General features: G+C 46.4%; 1 protein-coding gene across 1 annotated transcript in view; it reads left to right on the top strand.

The window, feature by feature from the left end:
- The window catches only part of LOC144819179 (uncharacterized), a 237,018-nt gene that overhangs the window by 175,290 nt on the left and 38,834 nt on the right, over positions 1-22,894 (top strand). Inside the window, exons 4-5 of the mRNA XM_078677151.1 lie at positions 3,286-8,723; positions 20,359-20,575. Of these exons, the coding sequence (XP_078533277.1) occupies positions 3,286-8,723; positions 20,359-20,575 (5,655 nt within the window). The remainder of the gene's footprint in view (positions 1-3,285; positions 8,724-20,358; positions 20,576-22,894) is intronic.

Consider the following 22,894-nt stretch of genomic DNA (forward strand, 5'->3'; position numbering starts at 1 on the left):
AGTTTAGACCTGGCCATATGCAAATCAGCCTTGACCCTGTGCCTCGTGGGAACAGACCAGCCCGAACTGCCAAGTCAGGTCCTCCCCGGACCAGAAACAAGCATCCTAGGACCGGTTTAGGGGTTTCGCCCCTCATCAGTCAGGATAGCTTGATTCCAGTGGCACAGTAAGCTCGGGACCCACGTCTGGACAGACTTAGGGTGGGAAAGCAAAAGACACACAATTGATGGACAGAATGCAGAACGAAGCAAAACACTCGCCCCTAAGCAAGAGATCTTGGTTAAATCCATCATTCTTTTACTCACTATGCCACCCCAGTTTGTACCTGGCCATATGCAAAATGGCTGATGAGGGCTGAAAGCCCGAAACTAGTCCTAGGATGCTTGTTTCCAGTCCAGGGATGACCTGGCCTGGCAGTTCGGGCAGGACTGTTCCCATAGGACGCAGGGTCAAGACTGATTTGCATATGGCTGGGTCCAAACTGCAATGGCAGGCCTGTAGTCAGAGTTTGGTAGGTCCCTCGTGGGTAGCATAATACATTTTGCAGCCCACAGGGTACCCCTGGGGAACCCATGCACTAGGTACCTCAGTACCATGTACTAGGTATTTACCAGAGTGCCCCAGTAGCCAAGTTGGAATGTTCCAGTGTTTCACCATGACCAATTTAGGGAGGAACCACAGTGACTGGAGTCCTGATTAGTAGGATCCCAGACAGACTAGCCAGAAAACAGTTATGACACCAGCAAAAGTGGGGGTGACCATGAAAGAAGATCTTACTTTCCTACAATATATGATCTGTAAATCCTAGATTCATCTACCGGGGAATGTCAAATAGAGACTTTCAGTGGAATCACATGGCATTATAAACAAAGGGAGTGTATAGGCACCCGGATCAAAGGTCACAAGAAAGGAAGAACTTAAACTTTTTAGCCTGAGCAACTTAAAAATATGTGAAAGACATGCATAAAACATCACAGACAGGCCCTTCTTTATGTGGGGTTGGTGCATCAGTGTTCCAGTCTATGGTAGATTCCACAGTCAACACCCATTCCCCAAAAGTGGAAGTTAAGCTATTGGCGCCTTCCCAGAACAAGAGAATCGATCAATCAATCAATCACGGCACTTATAAAGTGCACTACATACCCGTGAGGGACTCAAGGCGCTGAGAGACGGGGGGGAAGCTGCTACTGTTCGAAGAGCCTGATTTTGAGGAGTCTCCTGAAGGTTAGAAGGTCTTCAGTCTGCCGCAGGAGGATGGGGAGGGTGTTCCATGTCTTGACGACTAGGTGGGAGAATGATCTGCTGCCGTTGGTTACTCTTTGGATGTGGGGGACGGTGGCGAGGGCGCGGTCTGCAGAGCGGAGCTGGAAGGTGAAGGTGTAGAGGCTGAGTCGGCTGTTGAGGTACGCTGGTCCGGTGTTGTGGAGTGCCTTGTGTGCGTGGGTGAGGAGTTTGAAGGTTATCCTCTTGTTGATGGGGAGCCAGTGCGGGTCTCTCAGATGGGGAGTGATGTGACTGCGTTGAGGGATGTTGAGGATCAGGCGTTTGGCTGCGTTCTGGATGCTTTGAAGTCGTTTCAGAACAAACGATGGGCCTTGTGGAGCTGGTGTTGCAGCCTGTGCAATGCTAATCAAGCTTTTATGAATTGCAGACACATTGATAAATCTCCTTACTGGGGATGAACATTGGTTTAAGAGCACTCAGCCTTTCCACAGAGAGACTGGGCAGTGAATGAATACCAGGACTGGCATGGCCATGTCTTGAAAGGCAAGGAAGAAGTCCTACACATTGATAAATCTCACTACTGGTGCGTCTTTCACCTTCCATTAATCAAGTCTGCACATGAAGGTCAAAGGTTAAACCCATTGTGGTACCACATGTCTTGTACTGTTATTGGCTATTAGAGAGAAAGTCATTGATCTGCAAGTTTAAAAAACACAAAACACATTTAAATGAAATCATTGGTATGCCGGTAAAAACATTTCTTTAATACTATCATCCTATACTGTTCACCTTTTCACAGTTTCGCTTCTCAGAGTACTCTGATGCTGTGCCAGTCAGAGGCATTTTTATGTGACTGATATAAACAGAATAACAAAGGCTTGCTTTCCAAACTTGATGCATTCTGCTAGCATCCTGTACCTGCAGGGTCATTCCATTACACATGACATTGTCTCTCCTAAGATTATGAGTGCATTGGGATTGTTTATTTTTAATCTTTCTAAAACAATCTATCACAACCACAGTGCTACCAGCCTGAAGACACCTGGGCACAGAGTGATAACAAATCCTACCATATACCAAACTTCTGATATCTTTCATGCTGTTTACCAGAGAAAGTCCTGTTTGCTGTCTGAGTAGCACCAGCTTCTCATGCGAAAGACATGTTATGCTGCTGTGTACATGTATAATTCATGTGGTAATGATAGCTTCTACCGTATACCTATCTAACACTTCAGAAGGAACATCTCCCCCTCAGGGGTGGCTCGAATGAGTGCCTATTCTTTTGAGGGTATAAAAATAAAGTTACTTACCGGTACACTGTGGTTCTCCAGTATTGATATTTCATAGATGTACATGCTTGAATCTTCCCCCTCATCATGTGGGAGTCCCACTGTAACAGAAATATAAAATCAATGTTAATAAATGGGCCTTAGACAACCCCTTGGAAATAATTGAAATTGTTAACCTATTGACCTTGTTTCAAAGCATTCAAACTTCAGCCAAATAGAGCAGAGACCCAGAGACACCCTTCCTATGCAGAGCCTCCATATTTCCGAGTGCTTCCGCACGTCGTTTGATAGGGAGTCTCCATGAGCTCTGCTCAGTCACAGTAACCTAGCTTTGACCTTTTGACCTGACTCCCACCATGACAACGGGGGTGATTCAAGCATGTGAATTTATGAAAGATATAAAACTGTAGAACTTGATTGGTTTCAATGACATTTTCTCAAACTTACATTACTGGCAAGTACAGAGGGATGAGGATGTACAGGCTCCAAATATGTTTTATATCAAAGTGCAAGCACATTACACCTTCCAGTAGCACCGACTTATTACACAATAACAAGATAGGCCCACACACTTAGTAAATAAAGCATGACTTTTAAACCATAGCAATATTTTATAGAGTACAATTAAATATTTAGGACAGACAGAGCTCATGCCAGACCTACAAGGCTGATACACAAGGCAATCGAGCGGTCCTATTGTTTCTGTAAAATAGAGACCTGGTTCAAGCTATAAACTGATGAGGTAAATAAAATATGTTTCTTTTCATTGCAGGAAAAGAATGTTGAGGAGAAGTTTAAACAGCTCTTGCTTGACATCAACATCAAAGAAGAGAAGGGTATGGAATCCCAGGACATCAGTGACCGGATGAGAACACTCCAGCAGTACCTTGTAGCCCAGTTCCTGATGAAGAAGGACATACCCATCTGGTGTCACAGAGGTTTGGACAACGCCTTTTATGTTGAGAATATTTCGCTCACTGAGCAGTTGAGTCTCCTTAAAGCAACAATCCAGGTAACACTGAAAGAAGAGGGGGTAACACAGTCCACAAACGAGACAAAAGACATATCCAGCTTTCGCCTTCATATCATAGAGGAACTGTACAACACAAGCAAGACCTTAGCTGGGAAACTATCCAGAGCTGTCTTTTCTGAGCTTTCCAGCACCAGCCAAGACTTCCTTGGGAATATATTATTCAGTGGAACCTGGACACCAATCCAGGCCATTCAATTCATTCTGAAGGTGGAGGAGAGCAGCGTTTCTCAAGAGAAGGTGGAGGCCATCCTCCAATGTGTGCAGACATACCAGATTGAAATAAACACGACCATTGCATCTTTGAAGGAGCAGGATCCTGTGCTGCTTCTGAGGCAACATGTAAAGAATGAGAAGGACAAGGATTTAAAAACCATGCTAGCGGAAATGAGAAAAAACAATTATCCTGAAAAAGTTCTGTCTATCTTGGAGAAACTGCTCAGTGAAGTTGGAGCTCGGCTTCCAGCATATCAAACCCTAGATCTGGATGAAGCGATGAAGAAAGAAGGTATAGCTATGATCAAATCAATAAACTTTGAAAATCCTGATATTGAAACACTGGTGAAAATTTTGATTGGCTTGTGTGTGGCTGTTCAGGACATCACGACAATTGTAACACAGTCAGGAGAAAAGATTGAGGGCTATTTTCCCCGCATGACTCAACTCGCATCTCTGTTGGCTCTTCTAATTTCTAAGGACCCTGCATGCAATGGTTGTCTTTTGGAGATCTGTACCGGCGAGGGTAAATCTACCATTATAGCCATGCTCGCCCTTATTCATGCCATCCGAGGGAAGAAGGTTGATGTGATCACAAGTTCACCAGTGCTTGCCCGTCGAGATCAAGAGGAATGGAGCAAACTCTACAAAATGTTTGATGTTTCTTGTAGTGTAGTGCCACCTCCAGGGTTAAATGAATGTACTGACTCGAGAGAAATTGACAAGGCAATTAAAAAGGCGTATGCAGCTGATATTCTGTATGGTACTGTTGGGAACTTTGCTGCTGACATTTTAAAACAAGAGTTTGAAAAAGGCAAAACCCGTGGAGACCGGACCTTTGACATAGCCATTGTAGATGAAGTGGACTATATGACCTTAGACAGCGGCGTCCAAGTCACTTACCTTTCACATGCAGCAACAGGAATGCGGCACTTAGAACAACTGCTGGCAGCCGTCTGGGCAAAGATGTGCACTTGCCAACGCATCCAGGAGGCCGAAACGGGTGACACTCTTTGGGCAACAGGTACACAATACTTTCACAAAGTTGCTGCAGCCGCAATCATGGGGCCGAACACATCAGAGCATTTCTCCTCCCTCGACATTCTAATGCCGGGACTGCAGCTGGGGTTCTTTACTGAAGAGGATGTGAAGAAGCTTCAATCCACCCTAGTGGAGTCTGATCAGCCAATCACTCAAGAGCCACAAGACTCGGCGATCAAAGAACTCATGGAAAAACTTGGGCCGGCTCAGCAGCGAGATCTCTTGTCTATATTTCAGAAGGTTCTTGAAGATGCTGTTGTTTTTGAATATTATGAGGTAAAGGATGGTAAAGCATCTGAATTTGCGATCAGTTCCGTATCAGACAACAAATCCTCATCTGATCATGACAAAATTCGCATTCTTCTCCTGGAACATGGCTGTGCCTGTGTTGTGATGAGCAACAAGGATCTGATAGATGGAGCGATCACTGAACTGGAATCAAGAATCAGGTACTCAGATACCTATCAGCCATCAGATAAACAAGAGAATAAGGATGAGACCTTTATTCTCCTGCCAGGCTACCTGAAGGAATACACACAGAACAGGATGAAGGTCTTTGTGGAAAATGCTATGAAGGCAATCGTGATGGAGAAGGATCGAGAGTACATGATAGAATCAGCCACAGACATGAGTCAATTGAAGTCCACCTCGCCCATCTATGAATACCACTCCATCATCCCAGTGGACTTCAAAGCCACCGGTGTCCTTGAGAAGAACAAGCGCTGGGGTGACGGCTTACAGCAGTTCCTGGAGATGAAGCACCAGCTGGCGATATCACCACTGTCCAACGTCACCAACTTCATGTCAAATTTCCATTTCCTTCAGCGATACACTAAAGGCACAGGCATGTTCGGAGTCTCTGGGACCCTAGGGGATGAAGCAGAGGTTGAGTTTCTTAAAAAACACTACAAAGTATCCTGCTATGTTATGCCTACTCACCGCCATACTAAGAGGACTGAGCTACCAACTCTCCAGGTCGTTGGTGGCCGTGAAGCCTGGATCAAAAGTATCTGTGAACATGTGAAGGAGCGCACAAGTCCAACCCGCTGGGGCAAGGGCCAAGCGGCTTTAGTTGTCTGCGAAGATGTGAAAACAGCTGAAAAGCTTCAAAAAGATTTAATAGACTTAAAAGCTGTTTCCAAGCCAGATAAGGTAACTATGTACACCCGAAGTGATAAAGACAATATTGAAACAAGAATGTTTGATGCAGGAGATGTTATCATTGCCACAAACCTCGGTGGAAGAGGCACAGATGTTAAAATCTCCAAAGATGTAAATAAATGTGGAGGACTCTTTGTGATTCTCACCCACTTTCCCACAAACATGAGGGTAGAAAAGCAGATATTTGGCAGAACCTCTCGCAAAGGAAGCCCTGGCATGGTCCAAATGATAATAAACTATGATGACCTGTCACCATCCTATCAGGACCAACCCATCGAGGTGATGAGACAACTCAGAGCAGACTACCAGAAAACACACATCGCTGAGATGGAGGCTGAGGAGCTCTTTGAAGTACAGATGCGAGAAGACCTCTTTCAGAAGTTTTGTGAACATCTCAATGTGTTTCAGGGGAAGTACAATAAGGCTGAACAACGTGATATCTACAAATCATCTGATTCATCGAGTGACAGCGACTCCTTTGATTACTCTCAGACAAAGCTCGACTACCGCCCGGCTCTCAATGCGTTAAAGGAGCGCTGGGCTCTTTGGCTCACACTACATGACAAGGACGTAGATGAACACAAAGACATCAACGAGCTCAAAAGAGACCTTGGCCAAGCGATTCAGAAGAGAGCAGACTGCCTCCTGCGAGGAGAATCAGATAACTTCTACGACTTCATCAAACAGGCTATGGATCGCATGTACCTCCACACTCAGAATAAAGGATTGGATTATGGTGCACTATCATTCTGGAAGAAAGCAGAGAAGACTGATCGGGTGTACCGTGCTGTCTCACTCTACAATCAGGCCTACATTACAATTAATCTGGGACAGGCAGGCTACATGCAGAAAGCATTGGATCTCTTGAATGAATCCAAAAAAATGATTGAAATCTATGTATCGGAGGTGACGAACACCACCGTTTCCTGCCAGATGTCCTGCTTAGCCAAGTTTGAACCTCACAACAGAGACGATCCCAACTTCACAAAACAAATGCAGACGCGCAAGAGTCTATTCAAGTCCTGGATCGATTACATCGATAAATCCATTTCAAAGCTAACTGAGTTCCAAAAGAAGAAAAGCAACGCTATTACGAAGGACCAGGCCGTCTTCTCATTGGCAACTGATCACAGTCCTATAACAACCGATGAAGTCAATGTTCTGTATGACTACGGCCTGTCCTTTGTGTTTGAAGTTGAGAAGAAGCCAGAATTCTGCATCAGTGCTCTCATTTGCTTCATAATTGGAGCTTTGCAGGTCCTCGCTGGGATTCTTGTGTGTGTTTTCACCTGTGGGACGGCTAGTCAGTTCGGTATGGGTCTGATTTCTGAGGGTATATCGGACATGATATCAGGGATCGAAGGGATGATAAAAGGGGCATTCGATTGGGCAGAATGGACAATATCCAAGGCCATTAGTATTGGGCTCTCACTCATAACTGCAGGGTTTAGCATCATTAAAAAGGCAGCACAGGCGGTCGTGAAAGTGACAAAAGGTCTACTCAATGGAACAAAAACATTTGCATCTCTTGCTGATGACATCATTCGTTCAGGAAAAGCGCTAGTTTCTTCCGTTAAAACATCTGTAACATCAGCCACCTCTGCCATTTCCAAAAATACTCTTTCCAACTCCATTAAAAACCTTGCCTCAAATTCTGCCATGAAGAAGAACTTTTTGCAGGCAGTGAAGTATACTGGCCAAGAAATGGCCAAACAAAGTGTAATTAAAGCATTAGATTATGGCATGGATGCAGCCCTCGAAGGGGTCTTCAAGGAAATATTTGAAAAAGCGTTTAAAGCCATGATAGAAAAATCCATCAAGCAGAATCAAGCTTTGAAACAAACACTTATAAAGTTTACAGTTGTCAATGGGGTGCCAGAGATGGCCCTAAAAACAGAAAAACCATCGTCTTTTCAGATTCAAGACACTAATAAACAGAGGATGACCAGTCTAATGACAGATGTTTGCCGGTCTGCTGTCGATGACATCGCTGATGATTGCAGCACTGTTGCAAAATTCTTTAGTTACCTCAACTCCATGAAAGATGGCATTCTGACAATCATGGACGAGGCCAAGGTGAAAGGAGTCATCCAGAAAGGATTCAAGCTCAGTGTTGAAGTCGGAAAAAGAACCGTTGAGTTTGTGCGGATGGTAAATTCTGCCCCAACTCAAGACATGATTGAAAATCGAGTCATTCCATTTATAGTCAAAGAATGCGATGAGCTAGAATCTGCTGCCGACTATAAGGATGATAGACGCCGCAATTACCCAGCTGTAGAGATAATGAAAGAGCAACTATTGGATATGATAGCCCAAAAGATCAATGATAACTTTGTCGATTTGCTTTCAAGCCGCCTAAACGGGTTTTTGAGTAAGCCTTTGCATGCAGCAGTGAATAAGCAAGCAGGTAAAACTGTCGACAATATTCTTGGAAGGAATAAGACTGAGCGATTTTTCATTGAACAAAAACACAAAAGCGATATGAAAAAGACACCAGTTGAGGGGGCAAAAAATAAATTAACAGAAGTTCAGCAGAAAGAAGTCAATGAGTATGTGAAGAAAATGCAGGATACAAGCTGCCCGGCGACCGAACTGGACCTGAACGTCCTCACCAAGAGTGACCTGCTGAAGGGGAAAGGCATCAAGATCATCATGGTGGACGAGAATCAGAAGAAGATCTCCACGGAGGTCTACCCAGGCAAAGACTCCACAGCCGGCGTCATCACCCTGCAGCTGCAGAAAGTAAAGGAGAAAGCTGAAGGGTAAGACGGCAATTGATGATTACTAACAGAACAACTTATAGATATATCTGCTGATTAATATTTAAATATTGTACATTTGCTTAAATATACACTCCAGCATCAGTGGCAGCACTGACCAACGAATGCATGTCGGACGGGAAGAAGATAGGCAGTCTCCAGGAATCACTGATAGCCTGCACTGATGGCCTTCACTGATCGCCTGCACTGATAGTCTACACCAGTGGTTCCTAAACTGTGTGCTGTGGCTCCCCGGGGGTCAAACCTAGCCTGGGGAGCCGCGCACCAAGCACTTTAATGCATTTAAGGTTGAAGGGTCTGTTGGCTTCAGTTAAACTTATTAGACTTAAACGCATGATGTCGATGATTTGCAGGTGGCATGCCTAAAACTGCAAACATAGCACTTAGTTTATGGCACGTTGAGGGAGATGAGCTCCATATTTCACTGGATCCCCACGTTCCAACACTCCCAAAGTAAGCAGAAGATGCCTGAAGTATTTTGTTAGACTGGTTAATAGTTTAATTTTATCAAATGCATTTTACACCAATGCAATTTATCAGGAAAGTACAGTTGTCCTGTCAATTAAACACACTAAATATTATTAAGTATTGACATTTGTACTCGAATCATAGGTACTTTCAGTACACATTTCTTTCAGTTCATACACATTTCTAGACAGGCCTTCCTCTCTCCTGGAGCACAGGGAAGTAAAACACCTTGTATGGCATAATGGCAAGATTTGGAAGCAAAAAAGAGGGACGTTTAAAACAAAAGAGGAATTTAAAAAAGTTATAGGCAAAGAAGTGTAACTAGGAATATTTTATTGCAGGCCAGGCCGCTCCCCACGCCACACAGCTCCTCCTGTCTGTGAGTGCCTTCCCCCCCTCGCTGTCGCTCATTACAAAAGTTCAATCCTGCTGTTATTTTTTGTGCATTCCCTAGCCCTGTGCCCTTGATTGTGCTCCACTGTTAACTTTGCCCTGGTGATTTTTTCCTTTTTTCCCTTGCTTTACCCCCGCGCCCTCTTTTCCCCCCACCCCTTATATCCTCTGTACCCTTCTGCCCGCTCCTGCTGTCGCTCTCATACGGCCACGGCCCCTCGCCTACCATTCGCCACCCCGCTCCCACCTACCAGCTGCTCCTCCCTCCCAGCCTCAAATGCTAGCCGCTGCGTGGAGGCTGCCGGCACCAGAGATGCACCAGAGGCAAGCCGGTCTGTACCCGTCCGTGCCTGCACCGCGCCCAGTGCCAAAACCCCTGGACCCCGCGAACGCCACAACACCAGACTCCACTACAACGCCAGCAGCCTCCACGCACTCAACACCGGCCGTAACCACAGCTGCTTCCAGGCGGCCCCAAAACGGACCCACGGACCCTTCTCCTGCGCGCCTGCAGCTTCACCTGCGACAGAACCACCAAACTTCCAAGGACTGAACCCAATCACCTCCCCTGCATACTCCTCAACACCCGCTCCACACGCAAACATGCCGTCGAGCTCTGGGACCTGCTCGACACCTCCGCCCCAGATGTGGCCTTCCTGACCGAGACCTGGTGGAATGACTCCTCGGCACCCGACATTGCAATACCCATCCCGGACGGCTACAAGATCACCCGCAGGGATTGCACCAATGGAACCGGAGGAGGAACAGCCATCGTCCACAAATCCACCCTCAAGGTCACCTGAAGAACACCTGTACTTCCGAATCCACACCAACTCCAACACCACCCTCAGAGGAACACTCGTCTACACACCCCCCAGACCGTAGACTCAGTTCAGCAACTCCATCACTGACCTCACCAGAACCCACACACTCACCTCCACGGACTACATCCTCCTTGGGGACCTGAACTTCCACCTCGAGAACAACAACGATGCAAACTCAACCACCCTGATCGACAACCTCGCCAAACTCGGCCACAGACAGCTCGTTACCACACCTACCCACGACGCCGGTCACACGCTGGACCCCATCTTCTCCACAAGCTCCAACGTTGCCTTCCACCACACCACCGAACTCCACTGGACCAACCACGCTGCATCCATTTCACTTTAAAAAAAACAACCACGCACCACCACACCCAACATCGGCCTCGCAAAGTCACAGAAGACCAGCTAATCTCCTCCCTCACCAAGAACCCACCCACCGACTCCACCAACCCAGACGCCGCAGCCTGCAACCTCAGACAGTGGATCGACGACTGCGCCAACACCCTCGCCCTGCTCAAGAAACCCTCCAACAACCATGCCAGCAAGAGAGCCACCTGGTTCAAAGACGAGCTCCAGATCTCCAAACGTGCATGCCGGAAACTGGAGAAAATATGGCTCCACGAACACACACCAGACAACCACGCAGCCCACAAGGATGCCACCCGTAGACAACACCATCTCATCATATCAGTCAACATCGTAAAAGAACTCTCCAATCCCAGCACCAACGACAACGACATCCCGCCCTCACAAGATATGTGCGAATCACTAGCCATCTACTTCCACCGCAAGATCGCTGACATCCACGACAGCCTCAACACCACGACCGCCCGACTACACCAGACTCCACCTCCCCAGTGAAAACCACCAGCGCCTTCCGCCTGACCTCCTGGTCCAACTTCAACGACGACAAGACACGCACGGTCATGAACTCCATCCACTCAGGATCTCAGACCTGTGCCCAAACCACATATTCAACATAGCAGATGGAGCGATCGCACCCCAACTGCGGAAGATCATCAACATCTCCTTCGAAACAGCAACATTCCAGGAAAGATGGAAGCGCTCCAAAATCAACGCCCTCCTCAAGAAGCCCAAAGCAGACCCCAAGGACCTCAAGAACTTCCGGCCCATCTCCCTGCTCCCGTTCCCGGCAAAGGTCATCGAGAAAATCGTCAATGGACAACTGACCCGCTACCTGGAAGACATCACCTTGGACCCATCCCAGTCCAGATTCAGACAAAACCACAGCACTGAGACAGCCTCCATCGCAGCCACTGATGACATCAGGCGCCAACTGGACAATGGCGAAACAAAAGCCCTCATCCTCCTGGACCTGTCAGCTGCCTTTGACATGGTCTGCCACCTTACTCTAAAGACACACCTCCTAGAAGCTGGAATCCTAGAGAAGGCCCTTGACTGGACCACGTCCTACCTCTCCGGCAGAACCCAGAGCGTCCGCCTCCCACCCTTCTGGTTCAAAGCCACCGACATCATCTGTGGCGTCCCCCAGGGATCATCCCTCAGCCCCACTCTGTTTAACATCTACACGGCCCCCCTCGTACAAGTAGCCCACCAGCATGACCTCAACATCATCTTCTACGCCGATGACATCTAGCTCATCCTCTCCCTCACCAAGGACCCTCACACCACCAAAACCAACCTCCACGAGGGAATGAAGGCCGTCGCCAACTGGATGAGGAGTAGCCGCCTTAAGCAGAACTCGGACAAGACAGAGATACTCATCCTCGGATCCACCCCATCAGCCTGGGATGACTCCTTGTGGCCGATCACACACAGGGAACAGCACCAACACCCACCGACCATGCACGCAACCTAGGATTCATCCTCAAATCCTCCCTCTCCATGGCTAAGCAGGTCAGCGCCGTCTCCTCCTCCTGCTACAACACCCTCCGCATGCTCCGCAGAATCTACAAGTGGATCCCGACCGAAACAAGAAGAACGGTAATACAGGCACTCGTCAACAGCAGACTGGACTAAGGCAACACACTCTACGCAGGAATCCCAGACAAACACCTACGATGACTACAACGCATCCAAAGCGCCTCCGCCAGACTGATCGTCAACGTCCCCCGCTGCAGCCACATTACCCCCCACATGAGAGACCTACACTGGCTCCCTGTCAACAAGAGGACCACCTTCAAGCTCCTCACCCATGCACACAAAGCAATGCATAAAGCCGGACCAGCCTATATGAACAGGAGACTCACCTTCTACACCCCCACAAGTCAGCTCCGCTCCGCCAGCTTCGCCCTCGCCGCTGTCCCCCGCATCCAATAAATGAACTCCAGTGGCAGATCCTTCTCCTACCTCGCCGCCAAGACCTGGAACACCCGCCCTACCCACATACGGCAGACCCAAGACCTACTGGCCTTTAGAAGACTCCACAAGACCTGGCTCTTCGAATAGTAGCAGCACCCCCTCCCCCCAGTGCCTTAAGACCCTCTCGGGTATGTATTTGTTAAAAAAGGGAAAAATACATGTTGATAATAGATTTGGATATTAAATCTGTTACACAGTTAGTATTATACATACATGTTTGAAAATGATGGTATAGAAAACAGTATAATATCAACAATCAAAAGATACAAAAATGTGATACTAGAAATATTAAAACAAAGACTAGTGCAAAAGTGGCTGTGAGATGTCAATTCTTGACGCGCACTTCAGCATCATGGGTGCCTTCATCAGGAGTGCCACAAGACATGTATCCAAAAAGGATAATCACAAAAGTTCAAATAAAATATCAACTATATTTTCTAGATGCAGATTAATGTGAAGTTTAAATAACACTGAGTTCATAGAGAAAGTGAGAACCCCCCCAAAGGAATAAGAGTGGAGGGAAGAGAAGGAAGGGAGAGATTACTCCAAAGTTGCCAAATGGAAAAATATTTTTACTATTTTGTGATGAGTGACAAAAGTTGAAATCCGGTTACTACCGGCCACCCCCAAAAAAGAAGAATTTAGAAAAAAGGTATTTTTGAAATCGCCCTTAAAATACCAGGAAAAGATGAAGGTACATTTGAGGAATTAACTAGATCTTACGTTGCAGAGGTGGTAGATGTAGTCTATACGTTTGAAGGTACAAGAGAAGTTTAAAAACAGGATATCAGGTACTGCCTATATATATATAGGATGTGATTAGTCAAAGGTGACAGGATGCTAAAAAAGTTTAACAATATTGTCAAATTAAGACCTTGTATGAGTGATATCGAAGTCTTATGGCAGTAGGCGAACGGGGGGCTTATGATTGCAAAAGGTAATATCTCCATAATAATATTGTTTAGTCACTAGTTATGCAAGGATGCTACTTCAAGGTGCAGGCTTGCCAGTTAATTGAGTGTGAAAGGTGACTTGAAATATTGCATGAATTAGATGATTGCACTGTACTCAGGTATGCAAAGATCTGGAATTAGACCAGGTTCATAGAAAGTAAGTTATCAGAATTCTGAAAATTAAATGTTGAACCTACTCAAAAGCAGAAGTGTTCGCAGTGTGAAAAGTGGTCAATTGAGAACCACCTGCAGGGACCTATGATAGTAGTCAAAAATGTAGGTCATCTGGTGTAGGGGGCTCCACTGCAGGCAGGAAGGAATCTCCTACGGTCAACGGAGTTGATATTTATTTGATATTTTATTTGAACTTTTGTGATTATCCTTTTAGGATACATGTCTTGTGGCACTCCTGATGAAGGCACCCACAGTGCTGAAACGCGCGTCGATAATTGACATCTCACAGCCACTTTTGCACTAGTCTTTGTTTTAATATTTCTAGTATCACATTTTTGTATCTTTTGATTGTTGATATTATACTGTTTTCTATACCATCATTTTCAATCAAGTATGTATAATACTAACTGTGTCACAAATTTAATATCCAAATCTATTATCAACATGCATTTTTCTCTTTTTTAACAAATATATGAATAAAATGAAACTTTGTACATTTTAACAAACCCTCTCCCTTCACACTGAGTTCTTTACTATCAGTTGTCTTTTATTGATGAAAAAATGTTGATGTCATGTTTATCAATTGAACTGCCTAGGAATTTTGTTCACAATTGTTGTTATACCCTGTCCTAGGAGCTCTAGATTATTTACAGGGGGTCCTTGCTACCTACATGAGTTACGGTCCAGCATACAGTGCTAGGGGCTGGTAGATCTTGATCCGTGGTCCTAGGTCTTGCAGACGTCCGTTACCTTGGATTGCAACTACCCAAAGATTTCCAGCTCCCAGTGATCGACCAGGGATGCCTGGCCTACCGGCTCACAAAAAAGAATCTACGGTCCAACTAATCAATAAAGCTTCTCATTGGTTGGCCCTGCACTCTGGGTATTCTGTCAGGGATCAATGATACCTTGATGGCGAGGAGGGTGGCGTGGATAGGCCGATCAAGGAAAAGTTTTGAGGAGACTGCATCATTATATCGGTACGATACCCAGAGTTAGCACGAAAAATCCTCTCTGGAGCATTTATTGCATTTGTGGAGAAGTGTGGCTCACTGATTAGAGGCGGCAGACCCGTAAGCAGAGAACGGCCCGGGACCAGGGTTCGATTCCCGACGCGGCAGGGTCGTGGACCAGGGTCAGCGGACTCGATAATTCTCGCCTCGGTGCCTACTCTAGTCAGAAACCACACTCGGCAACTCTGGGCATCAGCTTGCCTCATCTTCACAACGGCCCCCCCAGACCGCCAGGGATGCTTGGTCGCACCTTAGAGATACCCATCAGGGACCATCTCTCAGGGTGAGCCAGGACGGGTTCCCTAGCGGTCGAAGCGTGGAGATACTCCTCCGGGAGTCGATTCCTAGCGCTATATAAACCCGCAATTAAATTAAATTTAAATTATTTTCCCTGACCTCATGCATTAAACTACTCCCGCTGGGTTTCTTCTATAGACCGCCACTGGGCACCTCAGGGCAGGGACTTCTCACAAGAGGTAGGCTTAATGAAGGAGGCATGGGGCAGGTGTTGTTACTTTCAAACTCTTATGCTCCCCTTGTAGATCTGAATGAGTTGGATTGACTTCAGGACTTTGAGGAGACACTCGTCTGTTTACTCCGACAACAAGGCCCTCCGAGAGAGTGTAGAGGAAGATAGCCCTTCACTAATATTGAGCCCAAATGTGATTTTATCAGCTTCCCTCTCTCACAAACTTCCTGTGATTAACTGCACACCCCAGGTGAGCCCTTCTGCGCCTCTTTCTTTATTACCCTCTCCCGGTAACATCAACCACACTCCTGGAAGAGAATTTAATCTTATCTCCTGGAACGTGACAGGTCTGTATTCTCCAAGTTTACTGAAGACAGATCGCTATTGTATGTCAAATGCTTACAGGAAACCTGGGAGACTACGAATATTTTTTTTATTGATGATTATAAGACTACCTTCTGCCCCGCATCAGACTCAATCATGGGATGAGCTAGTGGGGGCCTCATTTTATTTGTGGATCTAGAACTATGTAAAGATTTTAAAGTGGGACTCTCAGGTATTCCAGGGTATAGCATTGCACAGGGGGAGAGCACTTACACTTGTTATTATCAATTTTTATAATGCCAAGAGGGGGAGGCGGTTCATCCAATCTCAATCCAATCTCAATGCCTTAAATTGCACCCTAAGCTCAGTAAAGGAGGAGTGCTGTGGGCGCATGAACCTCATTTTAGTGGGTGATTTCAACTGTCATTTGTGCCCATCCTTTGTGAAAAATCAGTCGATTGCCCAGCCTTGCCTACTTTTGGACGACCTCGACACGGAAGCCACCATGGAAGGGCAGGTGTTCAACAACCTCTTACTTACTCATATCCTGGTACACATCCTCGACCAGTGGCATTCCGGGCCTATTTCTCGATTGTCCCCGAACTATAAAGGAAGGGGTTCTGCATCTATCATAGAATTTATATTCGTGACAGCACCATTGGGAGTGATCCCTGGCTCATTTGATACAGAGCACAGTGCTTTTAGTGACCACAATCCACTGACACTTGTGCTGACAGAGCTGGGCAACCCCCAATGTGCCCTCAAAAGCTCCAGGTATCTTTAACCTTCACTGATCAGGGTAGGAGCCTTCGATGGGCGAGCATAGATGTAAAGGCCTTTAACTATTGCCTTTTTTCCTCCTGACAGGAAGAGAACGGTGCATGTCTGGATCCTCATACACGAGCGAGGAAATTTTAAGCTTGTTCTCTTCCAATGCTCAGGTAGTTTCTGGCCTTTTGCAAGGTTTAAAAAGGCTAAAAGCAGCCCTGAAACAGGTGCCACGGAGTAAGATAGAGGGCCTCTTGCCAGTGCCTTTATAAAGAGGCACTGAAAGAGCGCAGGCTCCAACTTCAAAAGCGGGCTTGGGAGGATTTAACCAAAGATGGTGAATTGAGGGATTCATCCTTATTTTGGGAAATGACCAATTGCCCATGCTTTGAAAACCCAGTCAAACTGTCTGTGTATCATATCACCAGATCAGTGGGTGTCCCATTATGAAAAAGTTTACAATGTAGGCTGTCAGGGCGACCGATGTGTAGACATACCTTCCTGCCCGACAGTTTCCTCCATTAGTTTTTCTCTGGAGGAGGTGTCCTCGAGCATCGAGGTGTTGACACTAAACAGGGTCACGGGTCCTGATGGCATAGCCCCCGACCTATTCAGTGATAACATCGAGGTCTGGGCTCCTATATTGACCAAAGTCTTAAATGCAGCGGCCTCCAGGGGTAGATTGCCCTCCTGGTCCGCTGCCTTTATAATGGCAACTTTTAAAACAGGAGATAAGGATAACCCACAATCTTTTCATCCAATATCCCTCACTGATGCTGTAGTCAATGTCTTGGGTCGGGTACTCTTATCCAGATGGTCTTTGCGGGCCACAGATGGCCAGAGTTTATCAGATGTCCGATATGGCTTCCGGAAAGGTTTATGAACTATGGACCAATGTCTCAACCTTTATCTCCTGATATCTAAATACACAGTGGCACAACCGGGAACTAAGTACTTTGTTTTTATGGATCTTACATTCGCTTTTGACCGGGTAAACCGGACTAAGTTGTGGGACATATTAATCTCTCTGGGAGTGCATCCTTGCATTGTCTATTTACCTATATCCCTCCATGCCCACACGACGGTGGCAGTGAGATTTTCCCATGAGGGAGAGCTGTCTAATCATTTTAATTGTACACGGGGAGTGCGTCAAGGCTCCATTTGAGCTCCTTTCTTATTCTCAGTTGGTATTTTTGGCCTTGAGGCTGACCTTTTGGCACTCCAGACAGACTCCCCTAGAGTAGGCGGGAGAGCTTTGCCAGGACTACTTTATGCTGATGTCGCGGTGCTCATGGCCCGTATTGGCCGGGGCCTGCGGGTTTTAATAGATGGTTTGTGGCATTCATGGACAGCAAGACCTGTCAGTTAATTTTACAAAGTCCTATGTTTTACTGGCGGGTCCCCGGGAGGCTGTAGACCAAAAGTTTTGAAAGTGGCAAACATACTCTTGGTAAAGTCCCCTTAACTCGGTGTGTTATTCGATGACAAATTACAGTGTGAAGCCCTCTTAGAGGGAAGATGAGCGACCTGAATAAATCCTTGGGTCCCATCACTAGCTTTGCAAGTAGATTGGGTTCATGGGACCCCGAAGTCATCTTGAAATTGTTTGAGTCGAAAGGCGTTTCTAGAGTTTTATATGGCAGTGAAATCTGAGGGTATGTGCCATCACAGGTTGCAGGTGGCGGAAAATACGTTTTAGCACCGGATCCTGAGAGTGCCCCAAGGCACGCCAGCCTGGTCTGTGCATGAAGAGCTAGGGGTTGGTTAACTGGCTGATCAAGTGGCAATCAAACCTTTAGTGTGCTGGTTAAAGATAAGAGCTAGAGGTTGGTTATCTGGCTGATCAAGTGGCAATCAAACCTTTAGTGAGCTGGTTAAAGATATGGACATGCGAACATAAGGGTTTAAGGCGCATGATCCTATCGGATTGTCTGGCATTGGATGATTGCAATAAAATCCCTTGGATATGATACGTAAAGGAGTCCTTCCAGGCCATAGGGAGGCCAGACATTTTTCTTGCACATGACACTTTAAGTTTCAGGGACGTTGAAATTGTAAAAGACCTACACCACAAATTCTTTACTACGAATCACGACAACACTGAGCTTAGTGAACCCTCAGTGAGGTCCTATGTAAAGTTAAAATCAGTCCTTGGTATTGAACCATGCCCCTCGCCTTAACTAGTGCTCATGATAGATTTCTAATCACACGTTTTAGATTCAATCAGCTTCATCCTTTTTTAGCATCTCCGGCTGGTTTCTTTTTTCCGTCAGACCAAAGAGGTCCCTGTTGCTGCAATCTTCGATCTCCTCAGGACACGTTACATTTTGTATTATTGTGTTCATTTTTTTCATTGCCCAGAAAATGCTTCCTCTGGCCCTTATTAAAAAGTCTGAAGTTTAGGCAGGCCAAAGTGGCACTCTTGCACTTACAGTTCTTACCTAACCCCTTTACACTCTGTGCAGTAACAAGTTTTTTGCGGGCCGCTAACAGATCTAGGCTTTCCAGAGTTGACTGAACTTGTGTGGCCTTCATTGGTAAATTGTTATTTTTTTTGCACGCGGGTGTGTACAGAGTTGCCCCGCAGAGTTTTACTAATTTGTACTGTTTAGAAAATGTTATGAAGTTTTAGCTGCATGAAATGCTTTTTTATATATTGTGTGGTGTAATGTGCTTTACTGCTTGATTTTTTGACTGTATCTTTTATGGATGTGTTTGCACCCGAATAAAGAAAGCCATATATGTATAACCTGCACTGACAGTCTGCACTGATGGCATTCACAGCTAACTTACCTGCACCAATAGTCTTCACTGATAGCCTGCACTGATGACTTTCACTGCTAAACTGCACTGATAGTCTGTTTTTATGGCCATTACTGTTAACCTGCACTGATAGTCTGCTCTCATGTCCTTTACTGCTAACCTGCACTGATGGCCTTCACTGCTAACCTGCACTGATGGCCTTCACTGCTAACCTGCACTGATGGCCTTCACTGCTAACCTGCACTGATGGCCTTCATTGCTAACCTGCACTGATGGCCTTCATTGCTAACCTGCACTGACGGTCTTCACTGCTAACCTGCACTGATGGCCTTCACTGCTAACCTGCACTGATGGCCTTCATTGCTAACCTGCACTGACGGTCTTCACTGCTAACCTGCACTGATGGCCTTCACTGCTAACCTGCACTGATGGCCTTCATTGCTAACCTGCACTGACGGTCTTCACTGCTAACCTGCACTGATGGCCTTCACTGCTAACCTGCACTGATGGCCTTCACTGCTAACCTGCACTGACGGCCTTCACTGCTAACCTGCACTGACGGTCTTCACTGCTAACCTGCACTGACGGTCTTCACTGCTAACCTGCACTGATGGCCTTCACTGCTAACCTGCACTGATGGCCTTCATTGCTAACCTGCACTGACGGTCTTCACTGCTAACCTGCACTGATGGCCTTCACTGCTAACCTGCACTGATGGCCTTCATTGCTAACCTGCACTGACGGTCTTCACTGCTAACCTGCACTGATGGCCTTCACTGCTAACCTGCACTGATGGCCTTCACTGCTAACCTGCACTGATGGCCTTCACTGCTAACCTGCACTGATGGCCTTCATTGCTAACCTGCACTGACGGTCTTCACTGCTAACCTGCACTGATGGCCTTCACTGCTAACCTGCATTGATGGCCTTCACTGCTAACCTGCACTGATGGCCTTCACTGGGAACCTGCACTGATGGCCTTCACTGGGAACCTGCACTGATGGCCTTCACTGATGATCGTCTTCACTGACAGCCTACTCAGTTAACATGCACTGTGCATACATTTGTTTCAAACACTGTAGGTTTGTCGTAGAAATGGTCTCATGAATTTATCTTTTCCAGGGATTCAAACAAGACCAACATTCTCATCAATCGTGTCCAAGGAAAGGAAAGTCTATACAAGGGGCAGTTCAACTTGGTCGCGCCTGATGGTTCTGTGATCCCAACCAAGTCTGGAGACAACTCCCTGTACCAAGCTCTGGCAATGGCCAAAGGGGTCCAGCCGAACCAGGATATCTCAAAGGAGGCTGCAGATTTCAAGCAGAAGGTGTATAAGGAGGTAAGTTAACATTAAAGATAGTTAAAAGGAGACATGCCACTTTGCAGGCTGGGATGACATTTTATGGCCCCCGAGCACAAGTGAATGCAGAGCACGACATTTCGCATCAATCCTGTCACTGCTTCTGGCGTCATTGTGTGAGTGACTCTTTCACGATGCTTCCCCATCCTAAACAATGCTCCCCCTGTCTCACCTACTCGAGGAGACGGCGTGAGGGTTCTGGACAAAGCTCAAGAGATTTGAGCGTGATTTGTCGCATAAACTGAAGAGGGAGCGTTGTGATATTGGATCCTGCCTTTTAATTGTCCCCACACCGGTGGTCCGTGTGGGTTAGAATTATCACCACATGATAATAAGTCTAATTAAAGACAGTGAAGCCTTGAAAAAGTTGCATGTGTATATAAACTGATGCAACAAAACACGTGTTGGCTGTCGATCTGGCTTACAAAACTGCATATGAAGATTCCACTAACAAGTATAAAAGAATGAAGACACTAATACGATCTGTTTAAATATATGTGCTGACTTACTATTGCTACTGCTGTCATTTTTTATGGAAAATTGAATTTTACGTGTGCTAGGGAGGTGAACCTCCCCTCCGAGTGGCAGTATGTGCGGGTGCCAGTGACAGAAGGCCCTCGCCTCGCTCCCTCATATTCATTCCTGCATGTGTCCTGTCATTCATTCTGATCTACATGTGTGAGGGAGCCTTGGGTGATTTACTCAGAGTCACATCTCTTCTACTCACCTGGCTCCCTCCTTCTGGTGTCAGTGTGTGAGTGAGCTTCGGGTGCCACATTCAGAGCCACTTTTCTTCTACTCACTCCTAGCTCACTCCTTCTGATCTAAGTATGAGAGTGAGCCTTGAAAGCCACACTCAGAGCCACACCTCTTGTACATACACCTAGGTACCTTTCTACAACATCTTTGGACATCAATTCAACCCGAGAGAACTTGTTGCTATCCCACCCACCACCAACCAAGAAACCCTCCTCACAGAAAGGATAACTCCAACCAGAAACCACACAGCGGCAATCATGCAGACCATCTATTCATGGGGCTCAGCGGACCAATGGCCCCACCACATCTACAACAGAGGAACACCACCATACAGCACCATCCCTAACCCGCCTCATCAACACCTCCATCAGGTCCACCACTTTCCCGGATGAATGGAAGCTTGCAGAAATCAATGTCCTACTCACGGCACGCATCCACTGAGTACCTTTTGAACCATCTCTCTGCTCCCCTAGCCAGCCAAAGTAATTGAAAAGGCCACCAACAAGCAACTCATACCACACCTTGGCCTTCACCGTCTTCTAGACAACACTCAATCATGATTCAGAAGGCAACACAGCCCTGAAACATCACTCATCCCGACCACCGCCGACATTCGAATCATCCTGGACCTAAGAGAAACAGCAGTACTCATCCTGTTTGACCACTCAGCAGCCTTCAACACTGTCTTACATAACACCCTCATCAGAAGACTCCAATCGATTGTTATACAAGGATCATCTATTAAATGGGTCGGTACCTTTCTCATGGCATGAACCCAAAGGGTCAGGCTGCAACCCTTCACAGCAGAGAACAAGAAATCGATATCCACAGTCCCACAGCTATCATCCCCTGCCCCACCCTTTTCTAAATATACATAGCACCGCTCGCCAACATCATCCTATCACAAGACTTCACTGTAATCTCCTACACCAATGACACTCAACTCATGCTGTCCCTGATGGACAAGACAATCACCACCAGACCTAACTTCATCAAATGCATGGCCATGGTAGCAGATTGGATGCAGACCAACTGCCGGCAGCTCAACTCCGAGAAGAAAGAAGTACCCGATCTTTGACAAAAACATCTCCCCGTAGGACTCCACCCGGTGGCCATCAGACCTAGGACCAACATTCTCACACCACGTAAGAAATCCAGGGATCATTATAGACAAGCTCAACAGGACGGCTCATGTCAACACATTATGCGGCTCCTGCTTTTACATCCTGAGCATGCTACAAAAGATCTTCAAATGGTTGCCTCACTATACTAGATGGACCCTCACACGGAGACTTTTCACCAGCAGGCTGCACTACAGCATCACTCTCTACTCCAGAAACTCCGAAACACTCCTACAAAGACTCTGGATCATTGAGAACACCGCTGCAAGACTAATACTTAACCTCCTATGCTGCACCCACATCACACTGCACCTCAAGAATCCTCACTGGCTCCCCGTCCCTAAGCGTAGCCAATTCAATCTTCTCACACACACATACAAATCCCTACACAACTCAGGATCAGAATACCTAAACAGCT

Source organism: Lissotriton helveticus, chromosome 2_1, assembly GCF_964261635.1.
Source record: "Lissotriton helveticus chromosome 2_1, aLisHel1.1, whole genome shotgun sequence".
Taxonomy (NCBI): Eukaryota; Metazoa; Chordata; class Amphibia; order Caudata; family Salamandridae; genus Lissotriton; species Lissotriton helveticus.